General features: G+C 55.1%; 1 protein-coding gene across 3 annotated transcripts in view; it reads left to right on the plus strand.

Annotated features, from left to right (window-relative positions):
• The window catches only part of PPP1R37 (protein phosphatase 1 regulatory subunit 37), a 43,510-nt gene that overhangs the window by 19,730 nt on the left and 4,238 nt on the right, over positions 1 to 19,542 (plus strand). For 2 of the 3 annotated variants that reach the window (XM_067314524.1, XM_067314526.1), the window contains exons 4-11: positions 1,771 to 1,871; positions 6,865 to 6,984; positions 11,248 to 11,398; positions 12,608 to 12,763; positions 15,477 to 15,589; positions 16,180 to 16,321; positions 16,904 to 17,070; positions 18,035 to 19,037. In XM_067314524.1, the coding sequence (XP_067170625.1) occupies positions 1,771 to 1,871; positions 6,865 to 6,984; positions 11,248 to 11,398; positions 12,608 to 12,763; positions 15,477 to 15,589; positions 16,180 to 16,321; positions 16,904 to 17,070; positions 18,035 to 19,037 (1,953 nt within the window). The remainder of the gene's footprint in view (positions 1 to 1,770; positions 1,872 to 6,864; positions 6,985 to 11,247; positions 11,399 to 12,607; positions 12,764 to 15,476; positions 15,590 to 16,179; positions 16,322 to 16,903; positions 17,071 to 18,034; positions 19,038 to 19,542) is intronic. The other variant, XM_067314525.1, reaches the window with a different exon arrangement.

The raw sequence follows: 19,542 nt of genomic DNA on the forward strand, positions 1-19,542 counted from the left end.
GGAATAACACAAATAAGCAATGAGCTTGCCCAAGCACACACAAAAAAACATATTTTACGGGTCCTGATGTGACCGTTTGAACTAAATTTTGCCAGACGGGATTCCTTCTTCCTTTCCATAAATGCCAAAGCTGCTTGCTCTCCAGGCAGAAGTAACGTCTTCTGCTTCTGAGCAGGGAGTAAAAGGGGACTTTTCTCAGAAACCTCTGAATGATTTAGGAGCCCAACTGCGGTTGCCTTATGTCTTTATCAGAACCACCTTTCCGAAAGCCTCCGTGAACTCGATCCACCTCGCAGGAACGGTCCAGGCCAAGCCTTTAGCCAAAGGGGAAATGTGCGTAGCCAGAGAAATATTTTAAGCTGGTGGAGAGCTGAAGCACTGAAGAGCTCAGAGTCCTCCAGGAAAACGCCTGTCACCAGTCAAGTGATGACAAGTTGGATTTTCTAGAGTGTCTGTTTATTTAGGAAATCTTAAGATGATCTTTAACTTTCGCTTTTCTTTTTTTTGCTCTGAGCACGTTGTGATCCGGCAACACGCGTCATCCAAAATATTTGCTTTGTGTGACTGTTTCTGATCCAGCCTGCCACCACTTCTGATCCATCATCTGCGCCAGACCCACGTCACTGATGCACCTTGAAATGTCTCTAGTTACTACAAGAGAAGTGAAGCTCTGGATGTATTTTAAGCGCCTGAGACCTGCTATAAGGAGGGTTTCTTGCTGCATTCCTTGTTTTTTTTGCTTGGGATTGAAGCAACGGGTGTCAAACGTGGCCTGCCCCTGCCTCGAGACATCAGAGGGAGCCAACAGAGACTGTAGCTTTCCCTTGTTCAGTGAACGCGATTCCTGGTTCTTCGGATAACGAAGTGATAAGGGGGCCTGAATCTGCTGGGCAGGTGTTAGGAAGAAAGGCAGAGCCTCCGTCTCCGATTTTTTCCCTCCCCATCGCCCAAATTAATGGTTTCTGCTCACCGCTATGTAGAAGACTTGATGGCAATTGATGTGGTGTCTAAAAAATACCAGTGTCGATGCGTGTTAGAAAATGCCCTTCATCGGGCCAGAAAGCAGCTCGTGCAGCGGGTTGGGGAGGAGTTGCAGCCCCTTAAGTCATACCATGACCATGAGCTCTTCTCTTGCCCGAGATCTCACCAGCGTCTGCTCCGATCTCCGGAAATGTGCTCCTCAGCTGGGTCCCTTTGCAGGGCTGGTGCAGATGGGTCCTAGAAAAGAAGCAAACAAATAAGTAAATAATGAAGAGATGGGAAAGCCGTAAGTCTTGAAAACTGTTCTCGAGGCGGCTTTTACCAGCACTTCTCGAAAGCGAAACATGAATAATTTAATTCCTCGGAAGCAGCAAAGCACCGTGTATATTCACAGTGTGTGTGCGGAGGTTTAATTTAAAATACAAATATCAACGTGGATGTCAAATATCGGGTCTAAATTTCCCTTAAGCTTATAGCGCTCTAAAGGTGGGCTGTTGGTAGCAGCCGTCTTTCACCCCCGATGTCCCCCCCTGCAAGAACTCGGTTGGCGTGTATAATTCGAGGCCAGGTTGTGTGAATTATAACAGCTTACGTGGAAGGAAAAGGAGTAGCAGCCTCCAAACAGGGGAGAAAGTCACCTTTTCACATCGCTCACGGTGTCCTCTGTCCTGCTGCTTGGGGCTTTGTAGCTCGCAGATGCGTATTGATATGTACGGTGCATGTTATGTGTGTATAGTCCATCCTAAGCATGCAAATTCATATTATTGTCCTTTTTTTCCCCCTCCCCAGGGGAGAAGCTGGATTACAAGGCCTGTGAGGCACTGGAAGAGATTTTCAAACGGGTCCAGTTCAAGATCGTCGATTTGGAGCAAACGAACTTGGATGAAGACGTAAGTGATGTAACTTATCCCAGCTTCTTGCTTCCTCTTTCACAATGATCCGAAATCTTAGGGGTTTTGTGGTCAATTCTGAAGCTATGTTGACATCCCGGACAAGCTACAGGGTGAATTTGACCTCTGCCATGTTGCTGTTACCCTTCCCCTCCGCGTACATGGTTTTATTTAGGGCTGTTGGCACAGTGTTTGCTGTTCCAAAAATGAATAGGTTGAATGCTATCGCTGAAGCCCAGATGGCCGTGAAGCTCAGAGGCGTTTTAAATATGTATTTTTAAATCTGTTTTGAAAGCCGAGGGAGTCACGGGTGGCTCTCAGCCTTGTCGGAGGAAACATCAGGCCGCTTCACCGAGTGGCTTTTCCGAGCCGAGGACGGACGTTCAGGCTCTGCTCTGCACATCCAGTCCTGCAGCGGCGCGTGTTCTGCATTCCTGCCGCTGCCTGGGTGTGTTGGCGGCGCCCGGGGCCCCAAATTCAGGTCCCGACAGGTGAGGGAAAGAGGAAATTATCTGAACCAGCTTTGTAGAGTATTTCGGTGCAGGCTCGCCGCAGTCCCATGACTGCGCGGGGTGGAGGGTTGGGTTCTTTCAGGGCTGCCCCGTTTCCTTAACGGTGTTTATTGAATAACAAAGAAAGGAAGCCGTAAATCCCGAGCGCTGCCTCGCTGTGCCCTGCTGGGGGGTCTCCCCCGCTTTTTCCCTGCCTGTCCCTGCTGTCACAGTATCCGCGCTCGCCCCGAGGCTGGAGTCGTGCAAGGCACAAAGCCAGAGCTGCAGCCCGGGTGCTCAGCTGCCCTCTGACTTGGCCTGGCCATTTCCACCCCTTTTAGTTCTTTCCTTTTTGTGACGGTCGCTCACATATGACTTCCCAAACTCGGCCTTTTTTCCCCCTAATGCTAAATTGAAGGTGGGAGACTGGGGCAGGGTCGCTACAACTTTCCTTAGTAGCGTTTCCTTGCTGTCCGTGTTTCCCTCTGCCAACGCTTGATCCAAAGTTGCTCTCCCGTTGCCCTAGCACATCCCATTTCTTTTGGTCCTCGCTTCTGCCTGTATCTTTTCTTTCCTGCTGCTCTCGCGCTTTACATCCATGTTGTCTGTTGCCATCCTGAACCTGGCCTCAGATCTCGGGTCTTGTCCTGGTCTTGCTTGCTCGGAGGACAAGGTCTAGCCGCTTCGGAAAGGCTCCGCAATTCAGGAGCGGTTCAGGGCTGTCGGCCACATCTGATAAGAAGAGGGTAACGGGGGAAAAAATGTGACTTTCGGCTGTGGCTCCTTGTCTGATCCTTTGATGATTCGAGTTTGTTCTTGTCCCCGGCTCATCCCGGGGCTGTGCTGACGCAGCCAGCTGGGATCCCGTGTGACTTGGGCGTTTGGGGAACAGACCTCGGTGGGCTGCGAGCACAGGAGGGGTTTTGTTGAGCTCCCTGAGCCACTTGACCACGCTGCAGCCCAGGAGGGGCTGTGCCGAATGCTTTGGGGGGGGGAGGTAAAGAGATCGGAGACCTTGCTCTAACTTAACCGGAAGAGAAGAGTTTAAAGCAAGACGGTCTGCGGGATATCTAAAGTAGCATCAACATTTTTAGTTGCTACTGGGGTAAAATTTAGCCTCAGATGGCCCTTAGAAGGGTTAACGCTTCTTATTTTGCAACTCTGGGACATGTGCTGACTTCAGGGCTTATCAAAAGAAAAGGTATCATTAGAAGCCTTGCTAATAATCAGGTTGGGACACAAGCACTTTCTCATTTTTAAAATTTGTCTTGCTTAACCTACCCCTCTGGTTGGGCGGATATGCAAAATATTACTGCTCTGATCAAGGTGTGTGTGGGGGGAAAACGGGACTTTGCAGCTAAATAAATGAACCTGTGAGTGCTGCTGCAGCACCGCGCTGTGGCCTGCCTCTTACTTTTCTCCTTTTTGCCCTTCGCTCCCCGTGCTGTTTGCCATCTCAGCTTTCTTTTTGTTAGACTAAGCAGGTCGGCCCCTTTTTAAGTTTCGCCTTGCAGAATAAGCTTTTCCGTTCCCCTCGCAGTCCTAATAATTCTGCTCGAGAAAAGACGACTTCAACCTGAAATACGGTGTGGGAGGTAGGTTTTATAGTCCAGACCTTACCAGATCCTTGTACAATAACAGTAATGCTCTCGTCTCCGTACCAAAAAACCTCTGATTCATCTCGCATCAGCAGGCTTCTTTCCCCGGGTGCGTCACGCCGGTGACTTAGTCACTCTGTGCCAGACTAGCGTACCCACGTTTTTCCCCCCTCATAGTTTCCTACTGCTGAGCACCTAATTTACAGTAGAAAGTCTCGTTGTTCCCTGAAGACCTGTTCTTTTGTTTGCATTTTGTGCTGGTTTTTTCCGATCCTCCAGGTCTCTCTGCATGTTTTTCCCTAAGGCTTTGCAGCGTTTTGTGGCTCTTCGCTCTGGCCGAGATACGTTTGGCTAATCCTATCGTCAGATGCTCGCAATGTAATTAAGCAAATTGTTCAGCTTCTGTTGTAAAATGCGTAGACGTTACATGGGCGCTTCTCTGCTGAGCTTTTTTGCTCTCAAGCCTGAAGGTAAATCTTGATTTTGAGCGGGGTTGGAGTCTCGGGCGATTTCTCGGCAGAGCGTCCGCGAGGCTGCGTCTGACACCTGAAACGGGTAGACGCAGCGCTCCAAAACCCTGCAGGGAACGTTCTTGTTTTGACCCTGGCCATGGACAAACTTAGAGCGAATAAGCTGGCCTCCGTTCAGCTCGAGTATTTTAGGAAAACCATTTTCCCGTGTCCTTGGAAGCATTTATTCAAGCAGCTGGGAGTCTCTGGGGCTATAACCTGCTCTGGCCGGGTTTGCTATCCCTCCTGGTGCTGTGAAGGTTGGGAGTTGAATTTCTGTTTGGCTTTAATATCTACACGTTATAAATCTCCCTGCACCCAGGAGAAAAAGCACCTGCATTTAAAAAAAAGATCTTCTCCTGCATTCGCAAACTCCTCCCCTGATTTCTTTTGCACCTTTTTGAATTGCTTGGACTCCAGACAGTGTCGCAGGTGAGAATGGATTAAACAGTGTCAGCAGGATATTGCTGCTTGATGAGAACTGCTGGTGGATTGTCTGTCTTTCGGGGTGTAATCCAAACCAGAAACTTCTAAGAGTCTTTTAAAAGACTCGTTCCGGCTTTAAAACTTTTGCCAGTCCTCTAGATGCGAGTCTCCGCGCTGGCCCCTTTGGCACGTTCGCGGTTCCAGCCCGAACTGCGTTTCCCGTCTCGGCGCGGCGCCTCTGCAGCCGCAGTTCCCCACGCGGGGTGATACGTGGCACTGCTGTGCCGCTTTCCCGTTCGGAGCCGACGGATAATTTGGCATGGCGGGCAGGCGTGACGCTTGACGGGCGGGTTTGAGGTCAGGCTCCTGCCCTGCGGAGCGTGCTGCTTTCAGTGCTAAACAAGGGATGAGTAAAACGCAGGCGGCGCGAAGGCCTAAAGCCAAACCCGCGCGGAATCGGCAGCCGCCGGTGATTCACCGGGCAGTGGCGCGCGCTCGGGCTCCCCGTTACAGCGGCGTCCTGCTGCGCTCTGCCTCCGGTCGGTGCCGAGCGGCTGCTCCGCTTCCTTCGTGGCGATGTTCTTCAGATTCTCCTCCAGCCCCGCTCAGGAATTGTGATCTGCAACACGCAGCATCTCCCTCCCTGCCTTTAAGTCCTCTTTGGAGGACTGGGACCAGGACTAATCCCTCCTTGTCGTGACCAGGAGATGGTGGTATCTGTGCAGCCTTCCAAGCTCTGCGTGTGCCACCGGCTCGTAGAGAGACGCTCTCCAAGCACAGCCTCTGCCCTCTCCCCGTCTCGCCCCCAAATCTTTGGCAGGGGGGATGAGCCTGTGCCCGATGACAGCTGGAACATTGGCAGGGGCCTTTTCCCGTGTCCTTCCGGACTGTCTGTGGGCAGCAAATCTGCAGAGAGAGTCCCTAGAAAAGGCCAATGTAAAACACGACCAAGCAGCTGCGATCTTGTCTGCTGTGATCAAATCCATCTCCTGCAGCAAAACAGCCAAGTCTGGTTTAAAATGCAGTGGTTTTTCTGTAGGTAGAATGTGTTTTACCTCCAGGTGTCCCTGTAAGGAGGCAGCTGTGCTGTGGCTGAGGGACCTCCTTGGGGTTTTGGGAGCCGGCGCGTGGGAGACGATGCCAAACGCGACTGTACAAGCGAACTTCAGGCTTCAGGGCACATGAACTTGTCACCTGAGATGCAAGTTCATTTGCACTTGAGGTTGAAGGGATCATTCGTACTGCCCAGGCTGCCTTGAAGGGATCACGGAGCTCGTCTGCAAGAGCTTAACGACTCGATCCCCAAGCAGGTACCTGAGGTGCTGCCGGAGGAGCCTGATGGGTGGGACGGTTCGTGCCCGAATTGTTTGCATCCTGCAGAGAAACAGCACTTCCCTCCCCACTTCGGTACCTTGGGCACAGCAGATGCTTTCCCTTCTCGGAAGCGATTTGGGTAATTCTGGCTCGTATAAAGCGCGACGTAACCCCTCGCTGCGCCTCTCTGCTCCGTCCGTTCCCGTCGCAGTCGCGGTCCGCGTGGGGCCTGGGCACCGGCTGTGCTGCAGCTGCATCAGCAGCTCGTGCACGCTCCCACTGTGGCCAAGGAGTATTTGCGTTTTGGGCTTCTCACCGGCTCGTCCGGGGTTTGAAGAAGCAAAGAGGAAGGGAGAAGAATGAGAATGAACCGTCTGGGAATACGGTGTCGGTCTGATCGGATGTAGCCAGCTGGAATAATCCCGCGGCCTCGGTGGGGCTGCAGGTGGGACGGGTTCCTAGTGCTTTGGAGGAATGAGCGTCGCCTTTCCAAAGAGGCACCAGAAAGCAGTGTTATAACCCAGTGTTTCACCTGAAAAAAGCTCGGTCTGTCCACGAACAACCTGTTACCTTCATGCTTGTCTCCGTACAGTTGTGCCGCTTCCCCGTGTTCACGCAGCTTGTGACGCCTTTTGCGTTTCTCTCCCTTTTCCAGGGTGCCTCGGCCTTGTTTGACATGATCGAGTACTACGAGTCGGCAACGCACCTCAACATCTCGTTTAACAAACACATCGGCACCCGAGGCTGGCAGGCGGCCGCGCACATGATGAGAAAGGTTGGTGCTGGCTCCTGGAGGCTTGCGGCACGTCCAAACCTCTGCGGTTGCTCCCGTGGTCGCGGGGGAGCTTGGGACGAGGTGGGAATAGTGTCAACTCCCTCTGCGTTGTGGATGTGCTCCTGCAGGTAGCTTTGACTTGCAGCAGGGGGGTGTTCAAAAACGGAGAGCAGAAGCAAGCTGCTCTCGTGGCTGCAGTTGTACTTTGAGGTTCGGGAGGGCTGGATCGCATTTCCAGCGCTTCCAGCCCCGCCAGCATCAAGCCGGCTGAACGGACGGTCCGCGCCGCGGGCGCCGTGGTGAAGCGAGACGCGAAGCTGTGCTCGCGGAGAGGGGCCTGTGCGCACCGGCTGGCGTTGGCGGAGCGCTCGCGGCTCCGCGATGCCTCGGCGGTTGGGGCTGCTGCTTTGCAGGCGTCTCGCTGCCGACACTCTGGAAGCTGCCTGCACTCTGCCGCGGCGGCGAGCAAAGGGGCAACGGTCTCGGATAAGTCTTCCCAGGCTGGAGTAAACACCCAGAGGTGAAGGTTGATGGTTCTTGAGCTTCAAGCACGTGATGGAAACTTATTTTCTTGTTTCCCGTAAATAATGCATCCTAAATGTGCGTGCCGTATGAAGTGTTTTACCAAGCGGTGCTCTTCCGGTGGCAGCCGGAAGGCCTAATACGTGGCTGTGGCATCTGTCCAACAGAAACACACAGGCTGTGCGAAAAGTCACTTGAAACACACCTATTTGCCTTCGCTCCTGTTTCAGAGATCGTAGCTGCGATTGCGTGTTCGTCTTTGTAGCTCCCGTCCAGAAACGCAGCGATTTGGAAAGAGCTGGCTAATAAAGGGTAAGAGGCAGGAAGCGCTGGGCTGCGCGTGAGGTTAGCTGGGTCCCCACGAGGGCTTCGCCACAGGCTTCCTGAACCTCTGGCCTGCGTCCGGACCGCAAACCATCAGCCCTCAAAATTCAGCACGTTGGTCAGAGACGTGGAACCGGCTGATTCTGACGAAACGACGCTCGGCCAGAGCAACTCGCTTTGCAGCTAACGTCTGCTTAAGCGAGGGTACGGGGTGCTCTGGGAAATTTTTCTAAGTGTCCTTTTCGGATATTGTGAAGATCGGATACCAGGTAAAGTAGGAGCTGGGAATATAACGTGAATATAACGTGAATAAAGCCTTTGCAGAGCAGCGGTACAGCAGTTTGCAGCTAGCCGGGTGTCGAGGCGTTGCACAGGAGAACGTGTCCCGGTGCCATACCGTGATGCAGGAAAAATCGCACTTCCCACCTGCCACGACACTTCGGATATTACTTAATGCCTCGTACTTGGAGAACAGCTCCAGAGCGCTACGCAGCCGTGAATTATTTTTGACGTTTGTTCTCTTTGCTTGTTTTGGTTTATGAAAATGTTAGGTGGGGGGGAAGCAGTGCGTTTACAGAAATAGTGCTGCTACGTCCTTCCGCAGCTCCCGCGTTAAACCTGCAGCGTGGTTCCACCCGACAAAATTAAGATATCGGCGCGAGCGTTTCGGTGAACTCCTGACGCATACCAGAGGAAGAAACTTGAAATGCAAATCTCAGCCAACAACAACAAAAAAGGTGGATTATTACTAGATACGTGTTTGCAGGAGCAATCTCATGATTCTGATACTCGTTATCTGTGTTTGCAATGGGATGACTGGTGTAGGCGTCTGGCTTCGCAAGTGCAATTAATCCTATTGTTCAGCCTTCGCTCCGCAAGCCGAACGGAGGGGAGGCAGCTGGCCGCTGGCTCGCGCCCCGCTGCCGGAGCTGGGAAGCGCTGGGGCAGGGCCGCACCGCGCGCGCGGAGGGTGTGGTGCAAAACCACCCTCGGTCCCCAATTACACCCCTACCTACTAATTTGCGCCGTCGACACTTCCAATTGTGCTGCGGCGCTGGGGCGTTGTGCAATTCCAGGGGGGAAAGCTTGTGATCAGAGCCCGTCCTGGTTACACGGGACTCGGGCGATTTTGCTGCGCCCGAGCGATGGAGCCCGTAACATGGGAACTGGAGCAAGTAAGGTCTAGGTGCAAGCACGGGGAGGGACAGACCTGTGGTCAGGAGCCTGACACATCTCGCTTTGCTTGAACAAACTGTTCCCGATCCGTGGCGGTGGGTTTGCAAAAGCCCAGCTGCGCATGATCGACGCAGCGGCATCCGTTTAAGTTTAGGCTCGGAATAATGTTTATAGTGGAAACGAAGGCACCAGGCGAAAGCTGTGGCCAGCGGGACTTGAGGCTGAGGAGCAGCGTAAGCGCGGTACGAAGGAGCTCGGGCCGACCCCGCGCGGCGTGGGGTGGTTGTCGGTAGTAGGAAAGGACCGCGGTGCGCACCACGTTTTGGAGGAAAAGCTGAGTGTTGCCACGCGTTGTTACAACGCATCCCAGGTGCCATAAACCAGCAAAACTGTCACTTGTGCTTGCGCATGTCAAAAGAGGTGGCTGAGAAACCCTCCGGCCTGCAGCAGGCTCTTAACTTCTTGGAAGGAGAGGGAGAATCCAGGCTTGCAAGAGAGCTCGTGTTTGCAGCATGGAAAAGAGGCAGGAAAGGCAAATTCCTCAAGCCGAGGCCTGTCGACCTGACGTGGCTCTTGAGCAGGAATAAACGGTGTGCGTGGAACCGGCCTAGACCCTCAGCTCGGAGTAACCCGAGGAGAACTGGGCCCTATCGAGCTCTCGGGGGGCTTTGAGCTCCTGTTCTAGGGCATTTCTATCGCCTCCCGATCACACGCAAATCTGCTGATAAAGGCCACGGAAGTCGACCGCGCTTGGCCACCGGGGATGGTTTTGATTGCTCAGCCGCTTGCGGCCAAGCGGAAAAACTGTCTATATAGAAGGAAAGAGCACGAAGGAGGTTGTTGCCGGCACAGGGAACCGGGACCATCCGTCTCCCTGCCCTAGCAAGTTATTTCTGCCCCAGCCGGGATGTAAAGGTGTCACCCGGTACATCTGGAGCCGGTGCTGTCGCTCCAGCTGGGATTTGGCTCCAAGCCGACGCTTCAGCTGTCTGCATGTAGGTGTCAGAGCTGCGTTGCCGGCTTTTTCCCCATGCGGATCCGGTGCCTGCAGTCGGCAGAGCCTGGGGAATGATTCAGCTTCTCTAACGTAGATGCCGACACCTACAAGTCTTTACCTCTGTGCTGAATCCCAACCAAGGGACCGGCGTCCTCGAATCTGGCTGGACGCAGGTTCCCAGGTGGAAAATCTGGTAGCTTAAGGCAATTTAGCCCTTGGATACGTAAGGGCGGAGGTAGGGTTTTGTTTGGAAGAGGCCAAGCGCTTGGCTTGGCCGTGATCACTTGAAATCTGTCCACCCCAGCGCTGCGGTCTGAGGAGGACGACAAAAAACGTGACAGCGGTTTGGGGAAGGTTCACGTGCAGAATTAGGGGTTGGAAATGGGACTTTCCAGAGCGAGGAGCGAGCCGCAGGAGAGCGGTGCGAAAACGCTTATGGGAAAACACAATTCCCGGTCCGAGTTTTGACCGTGCAGCTGCACAGACTGGAAGCGAAAAGGCCGTATGTTTTCGGCGAGAGGCCGATGGGGCGATTTAAGAGCGTCGGGCGATTCCCTGGGAGTGTTCGAGCCCAGATAAGATGTTTGTCTCAAACTATCTAGCTGGAGCACGGAGCCGATTTGGGGCTGTCCTGGGGGGTGTGCAGAAGGCGGCGGGCCGGGTTATCGGCACGCTCCCTTCTGGCTCTTAATCTCTCCCCCCCCGGAGCCCATGGGGCGACCGAAATGCCGTTTCTGCAGGGCGGAAATCGTCTTGGCAGCTCCTATCTGCGAGGCGCAGGGAGGCTGCCGGGACCGGCGAGTCCTCGGTCCCCCGCGTGCGGGGCAGGCGCCGGCCCTGCCGCGGCGGGGGGACTCGGGGGACGCTGCGCCGTCACACGAGCACGTTTGGTAACTTCAGCCTCAAACCCTTCACTTCGCGCCCCAATAACGGCGAGCGGCGGCGGGGGGAAAGGCAGCTTTAAAGGAAAAGGAGGCGAATGCCCGAAGGTGCCCCCGGGCCTCGTCTTTTGGGTCTCCCCGCTTTTTTCGGGTACGGAGCGGCGGTCGCCGTGAAATGCCGGCTCCCGCGGAGCTGCGCTGGCCTCTTTAGGCCAAGCAAGTCGAGGGCTGCTCGTGTCCGAGGGGCTTCTCTGCCGGCCCCTGCATAGGATCAGATATAACGTGCCGCTGGGATCGTCGCAGGGGGCGAGCGGGGCGCGTTTGGGGGCCGCGCGCTGACGTCCCTCGCGTCTTCCCCTCCAGACGAACTGCCTGCAGTACCTGGACGCCCGCAACACCCCCTTGCTGGACCACTCGGCGCCCTTCGTGGCTCGCGCCCTGCGCATCAGCAGCAGCCTCGTCGTCCTGCACCTGGAGAACGCCAGCCTCTCCGGGCGCCCGCTCATGCTGCTGGGTGAGTAACGCGGAGAGGGGGCAGCGGAGGTGCCACCTACGCTCGTCGCCTTAATTAACAGTCCTCCTTTGCCCAACTGGAGAAGCCAGTCGAGCTCGGACGTCCGCATTGCCCAGCCGTGTCCTAGAATATGGACGGAAGCCAGATACCAATCCTAAAATCCTTTCCAGCCAGAGCTTTTTTTTGGCTTTTTTTTCCTCTCTTGCCCAGGAGAGCGGAGTTCGTGCCAAACTCTCCATCGACCCCCGTGGGGATTCCCAAAACCCCCTTAAAACTTATCTGCAGCCCCCTTGCTGCCGGGCTCTGGGCACCGGAGAGCGGCAGCACGGATCTCTCTGTGCCAAGCAGGGCCGGGCTCGCAGGTGGGTTGTTTGCTGCTCCTTCCCCGGATTTCGGCAGGAGCAGCAAAACAGCCCTGGGCGGCCTCCCTCGTTAGCCAAATGAATTGGTGATAAATCACTGCTGGCATTAAGCTAATGGAAGTGTTGTGATAGCAGTGACGATCCCGGCGGCCGGCCGAGGGAAGGCTTCTGGGGCTGAGCGTTGTTTATTAGGTTGGCCTAGCTGCAAACGGGAGAGGCGCCGCTCGCGAGCGCGTGCGCGGCCCGAGTTAATCCGAGAACGCCGCCGTCTCCGGCCTTGCCCGGGCTTCGGCGAGGCTCTTCGCGCTAGCAAAGTGCTTCTGCAGTTACCCGCTTCTGGCCTGGCGCCTCCCCGAAATCCTGCGAAGGGTTTCAGCCGGCCGGCAGCGGCAGTACGGCACGGCACGGTCGCCCACATGCTGTAACCCAAATCCTGCCTGAGCTTCCATAACGCCCCCGGGCCAGCACGTTCCTCTGCTCTGGCCGGATCCCTTTAAAATATTTTTGGCTCGTGCTGCCGTGGCACGTTCTGAGGTTTTGAGGGTTTTTCCGCCTTTGTCTGCAGCTGCGTGGCATCGTTTTGGGGTAAGACGAGCGCGAGTGCTTTTAACAGGGCTGCCGGGCCGCTCCTGCACCCTGGGCCCTCGCATTGTGCAGAGGCTTTAATAATCCATGAGTAATTGCATAAACATACAGGCCAGCAATAATGAATGAGGTAGCAGCGTGTTTTCTCCAGTTACACGGCGTGTCAGGAAATCGTGGGCATTTGTGTACGGCTGCCCTGCTCCCCTGCGGCCTTTTGTTCCGTAATTTTGCCTGAGCTGAAGTGGTGTTTGCTGCTTTTCAGCAACGGCCCTGAAGATGAACATGAACCTGCGGGAGCTGTACCTGGCCGATAACAAGCTGAACGGGCTGCAGGACTCCGCTCAGCTCGGCAACCTGCTGAAATTCAACTGCTACATACAGATATTAGATCTGCGGAACAACCATATCCTGGACTCAGGTGAGGCAGGTTCTTTCCACTTCTCTGGAGACGCTTGTGAGATCGAGCTACGTGCAAGCGCTCTTGGAGGAGGCAAAACTCCTGGGTCACGGCCTGGGTTGAAGAGGGACCAAAATCTTCGTTCCTTTTCCATCCAGGAAGACCTGTTTCTCACCAAGCTACTGTTGGAACCGCTCAGGCAGTGTCACCTCTTCGATCTAGCTACCAAAATAAAAGTGAAGGGAGGTGCAGAGGTGGCACGTCCCTTGTGCAAAGAGAGCACCTGATACTGCTATTAATGCAGACGTAAGAGCACCGATAGCCCTTCCCTGCAATGAGAGCAGCAGATAGACGGGGAAGGTCCCGTCCGCAGGGTCGGGGCTCTGCCCTGTAAGCGCCGTCTCCTTCTGGCGGATCACTGCTTCCCTGCAATTTTGAACCAGATTTAAGGCTGGGAAGAGCGAGGCGGAGGTGGAAGGGACCCAGCTTGCTGGAGCACTCGCGCGGCTCTCGCGGGACACTGCGCTGGGTGGCAGGCCAACGGCACGGCCTCCCATGCGAGGGGGGCTCCCAAACGGAGCTGAAATGAGAGGGGTACGTAGAGCAGCTTAAGCATTTTGGAAGGATTTGAGCAACATGAGCTAGGTAAACCTCGAGTCTTAAAGGCACTTAAGCTACTTAGACCTCATTTAGAGAAACTGGGATCTCTTGCTGGCCCAGGTCTCATCACTGTTCGTGAAGGCAGAGAGAGGTAGAGGCACTTCGTGCCTCCGAATTGGGTCTTTTGGGCACGTCCATCTCCTCAAAATAGCTTTGGTCTTGTTTTTCTTCTCTCCTTCCCACTCTTCGGAAGCAAACGGGAGGCCAAATCTAATATCAAAACAGGAATTGCGAAACCATCCCACTCCAAGCCTGCCTTCGGTCGCAGCTAATTCTAGGTGTGTGGGTCTCCAGTCGGAGGAGTTGGTGCTGATTACCTCCGCTTAACGCCTCGCTTCGGTCAGCTGAGCGACGCTCGCTCTGCTCAGACCCTACTGACTACGTTTGCGTTGGGTATAAAGGCAGTCGAGCGTGACTGAGTCGGATGTAGCCAGCGCTGTTGTGGACACCCACGTTCCCGGATGGGTCCCACCCTAAGGTGCATGTGTGCATTTATTGCCTTCCAGGTTAGCTGGCATTTCTCTTGCATCTTTGGGCACTTAATAATAGCGAGGTGTTGCTTTGAACAGCGCTGGGCTATATGTGTCTAAAGTCACTTGCTAGGCGTTGCTGTGGGATTTCTGCAGTATCATTCACGCCGGAGTTTGTGCTTATCAAATAAGTGTGCTTGCAGCAATTTAAATGGCACCTGCCCTCAACCCGGTGTTAAATAAGCAGAACTGGACCAGTAAGTCTGTCTTGGTGCTTGAAAGATTGAGGATCGTCCCTTTTACCACCTTGTCCTGTGGTTGTTGCATCTCCTTGATGGGGTAAGGGGAAATTCAAGCCCTCCTGGTTCCTCCACTTCGCAGGGTTTCGTAAAGACGGCGCCATGCTCAGCTCCATCCCGCGCTGCTTCTAGATGTTCAGAGCTCCGCAGGAATCCGTCCTCCTCCTGGTTGTCTTTCCACAGCCTCGCACATCCCCAGGAGGAGCCAAACCTCCCTGCTGAATTTAGTTAGGGAGCAGGGGTTGCGCTGTGGGTTCGGAAGAGCCTTGCGTTGAGTCTTTAGGAGCACAACGCCAAGGGCAGTTCGTGCTTGGAGTTGTTCACTCCCGCCGAGCGCTCCTGGAGCGGTTGGCATCAGTTTAACTCGAGCAGCCGCTTGCAAAGAGCTGAACAACTGCGTGTGTCCTGTGAAGAAGGGGAGTCCGTATGGGACAGTTCCTCAAAGGGACACGTACTTACATATGTGAAATATTTGCGAATTGTTGCAAAAAAGCTGTTGTTACCCTGCATCCTCCCTCCAGCCCGGCCACTGGGGAGCTGAGATTCGAAGGAAGGGACTGAGCTGCTGAGCTCAGCTCTCCTCGTTCCCTTGGACAGGAGGAGGAGAGGACACTGCTGACCTAAGGAGTCTGGTGTCCCTGCTCGTCTGACTCCATCCTGGTGTCGCCGGATTTCTTGTATCCTCTTTTTTAAAGGCTCCAGCCTACCCCTAATTAATGTTATACACTGAGAACTTAATTGCATGTCTGCGTGTTTGCACGCGCAGGAGCAATGCGTTTTGCCTGGATCTAAGGGTTAAGCGCCTTGTTAGCAAAATGGGATAACTCGGAAGGTTTGGAGGGAAGGTGTTCAGAGATGTCTGCGGGCCGCTGCCAGGGCGAACGACCTTTTGGGGGGATGTGGGGGAGCGCCGCTCCGCTGGTGCTTATGCCCCACTTTGAAATGCAGGTGACTTGAAGGGTGTTCTCGCTTCTGGATGTCTCGAGCAGAGCGAGGGGATCTTCCGCAAGGCTGCGGGGTCTGATCTTTACGTAACGACGCTGTGGCTTTTGCAGTAGCTGCTTTGCCGTTTGAAGCGAACCTGAGAACGAATGCTACGTTCGTGCTCTTCTAATCCCGCGGAGCGCACGAAGCTTACTGCCGGCGCGGGCAGCGCCCGAGCGAAAGGCCAGATTAGATACGGCAAGAAAAGTGCTGTTAAAACCTGTAAATATCTGCGGCGGCATCAGGCTGTGCTGGCAGCGTGAGCGATGCAGGGCTGACCTGGAAAGCGATGAATCCACGCTGCCTGCTGTTGTTTTACAGGCTTGGCTTACATCTGCGAAGGGCTGAAGGAGCAGCGGAAAGGGCTGGTCACTCTGGTTTTGTGGAATAACCAGCTGACTCACACCGGCATGGCTTATCTGGGCATGACGCTGGTAAGTAGATCCTGGCCTGAGGGGGCTTCCAGGGGGGTTCGCGTCCAGCCGAAGCGAGGACCCGGGGCCGTGAGGTAGGACAAGGCCGGACGGTCACGCTGGCGCCGCACGAGCCGCGTATCCGTTGCGTCAAAAGGAGAAATCCGTCCCCCCTCTCGGAGGGTTTCATCAAATGGAGCCGGGGGAAGAGGTGCCGTCAGGGCAGCGAGCCGAGGAACGAAGGGGCTCTTGCTGGCAGAGGGCAGACGAAGGCTGCTCGCAGCCTCTCTCCCCTTGACTCTTCGCCCTGGCCCTGTTGGCACGTTCCTTCCAGCAGCAGATGTGGCCTCTCGTCCTCAGCCTACATCGGTTTTCACCCTCTCTCTTTGCTCTGATGTTTCCTCTGCCTTTTTTTTCTTCTTTTCCATGTTTCCCCTGTATCTACCCTGCCGTCCCTCCACCACCACCTGCGCTGCTCTACTCATCCCCTGACTCAAAGGTTTGGCTCCTCGCTGGGCAGAGGAACAGGCCCCGACTTCCACCTACTCAGCTTTGAGGTGGACGCGTCTTTGCCTCTCTGACTCCTGCCGTTTTCCTGTTTTTCTCCGCAGCCTCACACGCAGAGCCTGGAGACCTTGAATCTCGGCCACAACCCCATCGGGAACGAAGGCGTCCGCAACCTGAAGAATGGGCTCATCGGGAACCGCTCGGTCCTTCGCCTGGGCTTGGCGTCGACCAAGCTGACGTGCGAAGGTGGGTGGAGGCGCTTCCTCGGAGAGCAGCACCGGCCGGCTGTGCCGACCACGGCCCCGAACCCTGCTGCCACGGCTTGCCTGGCAGCCTGTTCGGCTTCAGGCTTTCCCCACCACACCAGTAAAAAAACCACTTTGGGAAACGCAGAAGGTAGCTCGGTCCACCCCCTCAGTGCCCTTAACCCTACAGCTGTGTGGGTTTTCCTTATGGATGGCATATCCCGGCTGTGCTGCAACGGCTCTAGGGCCCATAACTCATGAAAACACTGCAGTTGGCCTGTCCAAGGACACCTGTTTCCATGGGGTGTTGCAGCAGGATTGGTGCCTGTGGAGTTTCCAGCACTCTGCACCCTGCAGAGTTAAAAGCTTAGTTCTTATGAACGTGCCAGGGAGGTGGAGTTTGGTAGTTACTCCTACCGACGTACGTTAAGCATATGTTGTCCCGTCTCAAAAATGCTTCTTCTGAGGTCTGCTGGAAACGCCCCGAAAAGCATCTTGTGGGAATGGCACAGGGAACCAGCGGTGTCGCTGCTTTTCCGCCGTCGTCGCGCTTCCTCAACGGAGGCTCTTTCTCCCCTCGCAGGCGCCGTGGCCGTAGCGGAGTTCATCGCGGAGAGCCCGCGGCTCCTTCGCCTGGACCTGCGGGAGAACGAGATCAAGACGGGCGGCCTCATGGCGCTCTCCCTGGCGCTGAAGGTCAACCACTCGCTGCTCAGGCTCGACCTGGACAGGGAGCCCAAGAAGGAGTCTGTGAGTTGTCCGCCGCTTCGGGTGCACAGGGGATGCCCTTGCTGAGCTCGGCTCTTCCACGTGGTCTCCTTTGACCTCCAGCAGGAAAACGCCTCGGCTGGTTGCCCTTAAGGGCGACGTTTCTAGGCAGGCAACGTCGCGCTATCGCTCCCCTCGCACGCCGCAGCTTAAAACCAACTTGTTTTTGTCTCCACCAGCTGCGGATCTGATTTACTTTCATTCCGCTCCCCCTTCTTTCTCCTTTTCAACCGAAGTTAACTCCTGCCCAGCTTATCTCCCCGTGTTCTTGTGCTAACGCTAGCCGTTAAGATAGTGGCTGCTCCCCTCCCATGAGCCCTTGATTTGGGTGCCGAACGCACCCAGTGACCCCGTGGTTCGTATCGCAAATAACGTAGGTCAGAAGGGGTTTCTGGAGGTCTCTGGCTCAACCCCCTGCTCAAAGCAGGACCAAATTAGGTTGCTCAGGGTCCTGCGCAGTCGCATGTCCAACGTCTCCGAGGACGAGGATCCCACAGCCTCTGAGACACGAGCAGTGACGGCTTTGGGAGGAAATTCCTGGGGAAACACCGATCACCTCTTGCAGGGATGGAGGGGAAAAAAGCTCTGTTGAGGTATTGACATGGTCACGGACTTGGGAAACATCACGGTTCCTAAGGTGTAAGTTAAGTGAACGAGTTTCTCTGGTTTTAATTCTGTAGGCTCGCTGGGAATAGTTGGGTGGGATGTTAAAATAGCAGCGGGTTTTTTGGAAGCTCCCGGGAGTTCTCGTTCAAGAGTTAGTTTTTGCTTTTTCCACATGTCCTTTTTACTGCCAGTATTTGGAAAGCTTGCGGCTGGCTGGCAACCTAATTGTGGAGCTGATTATTCAGAAATCAGGGGTCTTGAAACGCAGCAGTTCTTATTCAGCTCTTGTCTTTCAAATTACTTATGGCTTTTTTGGTTGGTTGGTTGGGTTTTTTTGCAGGTAAAGAGTTTTATTGAAACCCAGAAGGCTCTGCTGGCGGAAATCCAGAACGGCTGCAAGCGCAACTTCATTCTGGCCAAAGAGAAAGAAGAAAAGGAACAGAAACTGCAGCAGTCGGCTTCCATGCCGGAGATCACCGTGACGGAGCCTCTGGAAGAGGAACCTGCGGAGAACAGCCAAGACGACAGCACAGCATCCACCCCCGAAGAGGGAGAAGAAGTCGAGGAGACCCTGGAGTCCAAGGAGAACGGGGACACGGAGCAGGCCGCGAGCGACGACAGGGATGGCGTGACTTACTCCGATTCGGATACGGATGAGGAGACGGACACTGGGTTAGAGACAAAGGACTTCAGCCAGTTGCAGAAACAAAACGACTCTGATCACGTCGCTCGCGTGCCCCAGCCGCTGCTTTCCTCCGAAAAGACAAGGGCCAGGCCTCCGCCCTTGCACGTCGCGGAGGAGTCGCAGCCCGATCCCAAAGGAGCGGGGAGCTCGGGGAGCCACGCTGGCTCGCCGACCTGTGCTTCCTCCCAGGGGAACGAGAGAAGGATTTCCGTTTCCAGTCCTGGTCGAGGCCGTAAAATCTTCGTGGTGACGCGCGTGGAAAGCCTGCCGGAGCGAACACCGGAGAACACTACGTGCCTGCGGGAGACCATGGACACCGTGCAAGGCGCCGCGGTGAAACCAGCTGAGCCCCAAACCCAGCTTCCGACCCCAAAAACTGAACACTTGGACTCACAGGCAAACGGGACAGTTTCCGAGTTAGCTGCCGACTCGGAAAACCCTCCGGTAGCGCAGAGTGCCAGCTCAGACCCCGAGCAGAGTAGCTCTGCGCCCTGCGAGAATGTGATCCATGACACTCCACTCCCCAACGGGCTGAAGACAGATTTCGCGCGAGCGCTGCCGGACACAGACGGCGACGGGAAAATTGGGAGCTGTGCTGTGGAGCACGGTAAGAGCTCAGTACCCCGGATTGAGGAGACCTTCTCCGAGTCCTGCTCTGGTACGTTGTTCCCTGAATACCTGCGAAGCGGCGTCGCAGAGCCCTGGCTCGATGCAGGGCCGTTCCCTGCGCTGGTTTCTTTTCGGGGCTTTAAATCACCTGCTTGGTGCCCGCAGTGGGATATCCGTAGGTGCGCTAATTTGTTGCTGGGGGGCTTTTCCTCTGGCAGTTTTTAACCTGAAGCGAAGCTCTCTCCTCTTAGCGGTACTCCAAGGTTCACGTTTTGAAGGCCGCGAGCACTCTCTGTTTAATTAAACTTCTAAAGAAGCCGCAGAGCCTCCCGTAACGATACCTGCAGGGATGCTCTTGATTGAGGGCCTGGCTGGCTGGGCCCGTTCGTTAGGAGAAGGCAGCCTCCTCGGAGGCCGGGCTGTGCCTCTCGGCATGTTCCCGTGCTCCCACGGCAGGGAGGGGAAAAAAAAACACACTCCGGAGACGCGTTTCCTCTTCTCTGAAAAAGCTGATCTCAGCCACAGGGTCTGGGATGTGCCGAGAGCCCCGAAGC

Source organism: Apteryx mantelli, chromosome 35 (assembly GCF_036417845.1).
Source record: "Apteryx mantelli isolate bAptMan1 chromosome 35, bAptMan1.hap1, whole genome shotgun sequence".
Taxonomy (NCBI): domain Eukaryota; kingdom Metazoa; phylum Chordata; class Aves; order Apterygiformes; family Apterygidae; genus Apteryx; species Apteryx mantelli.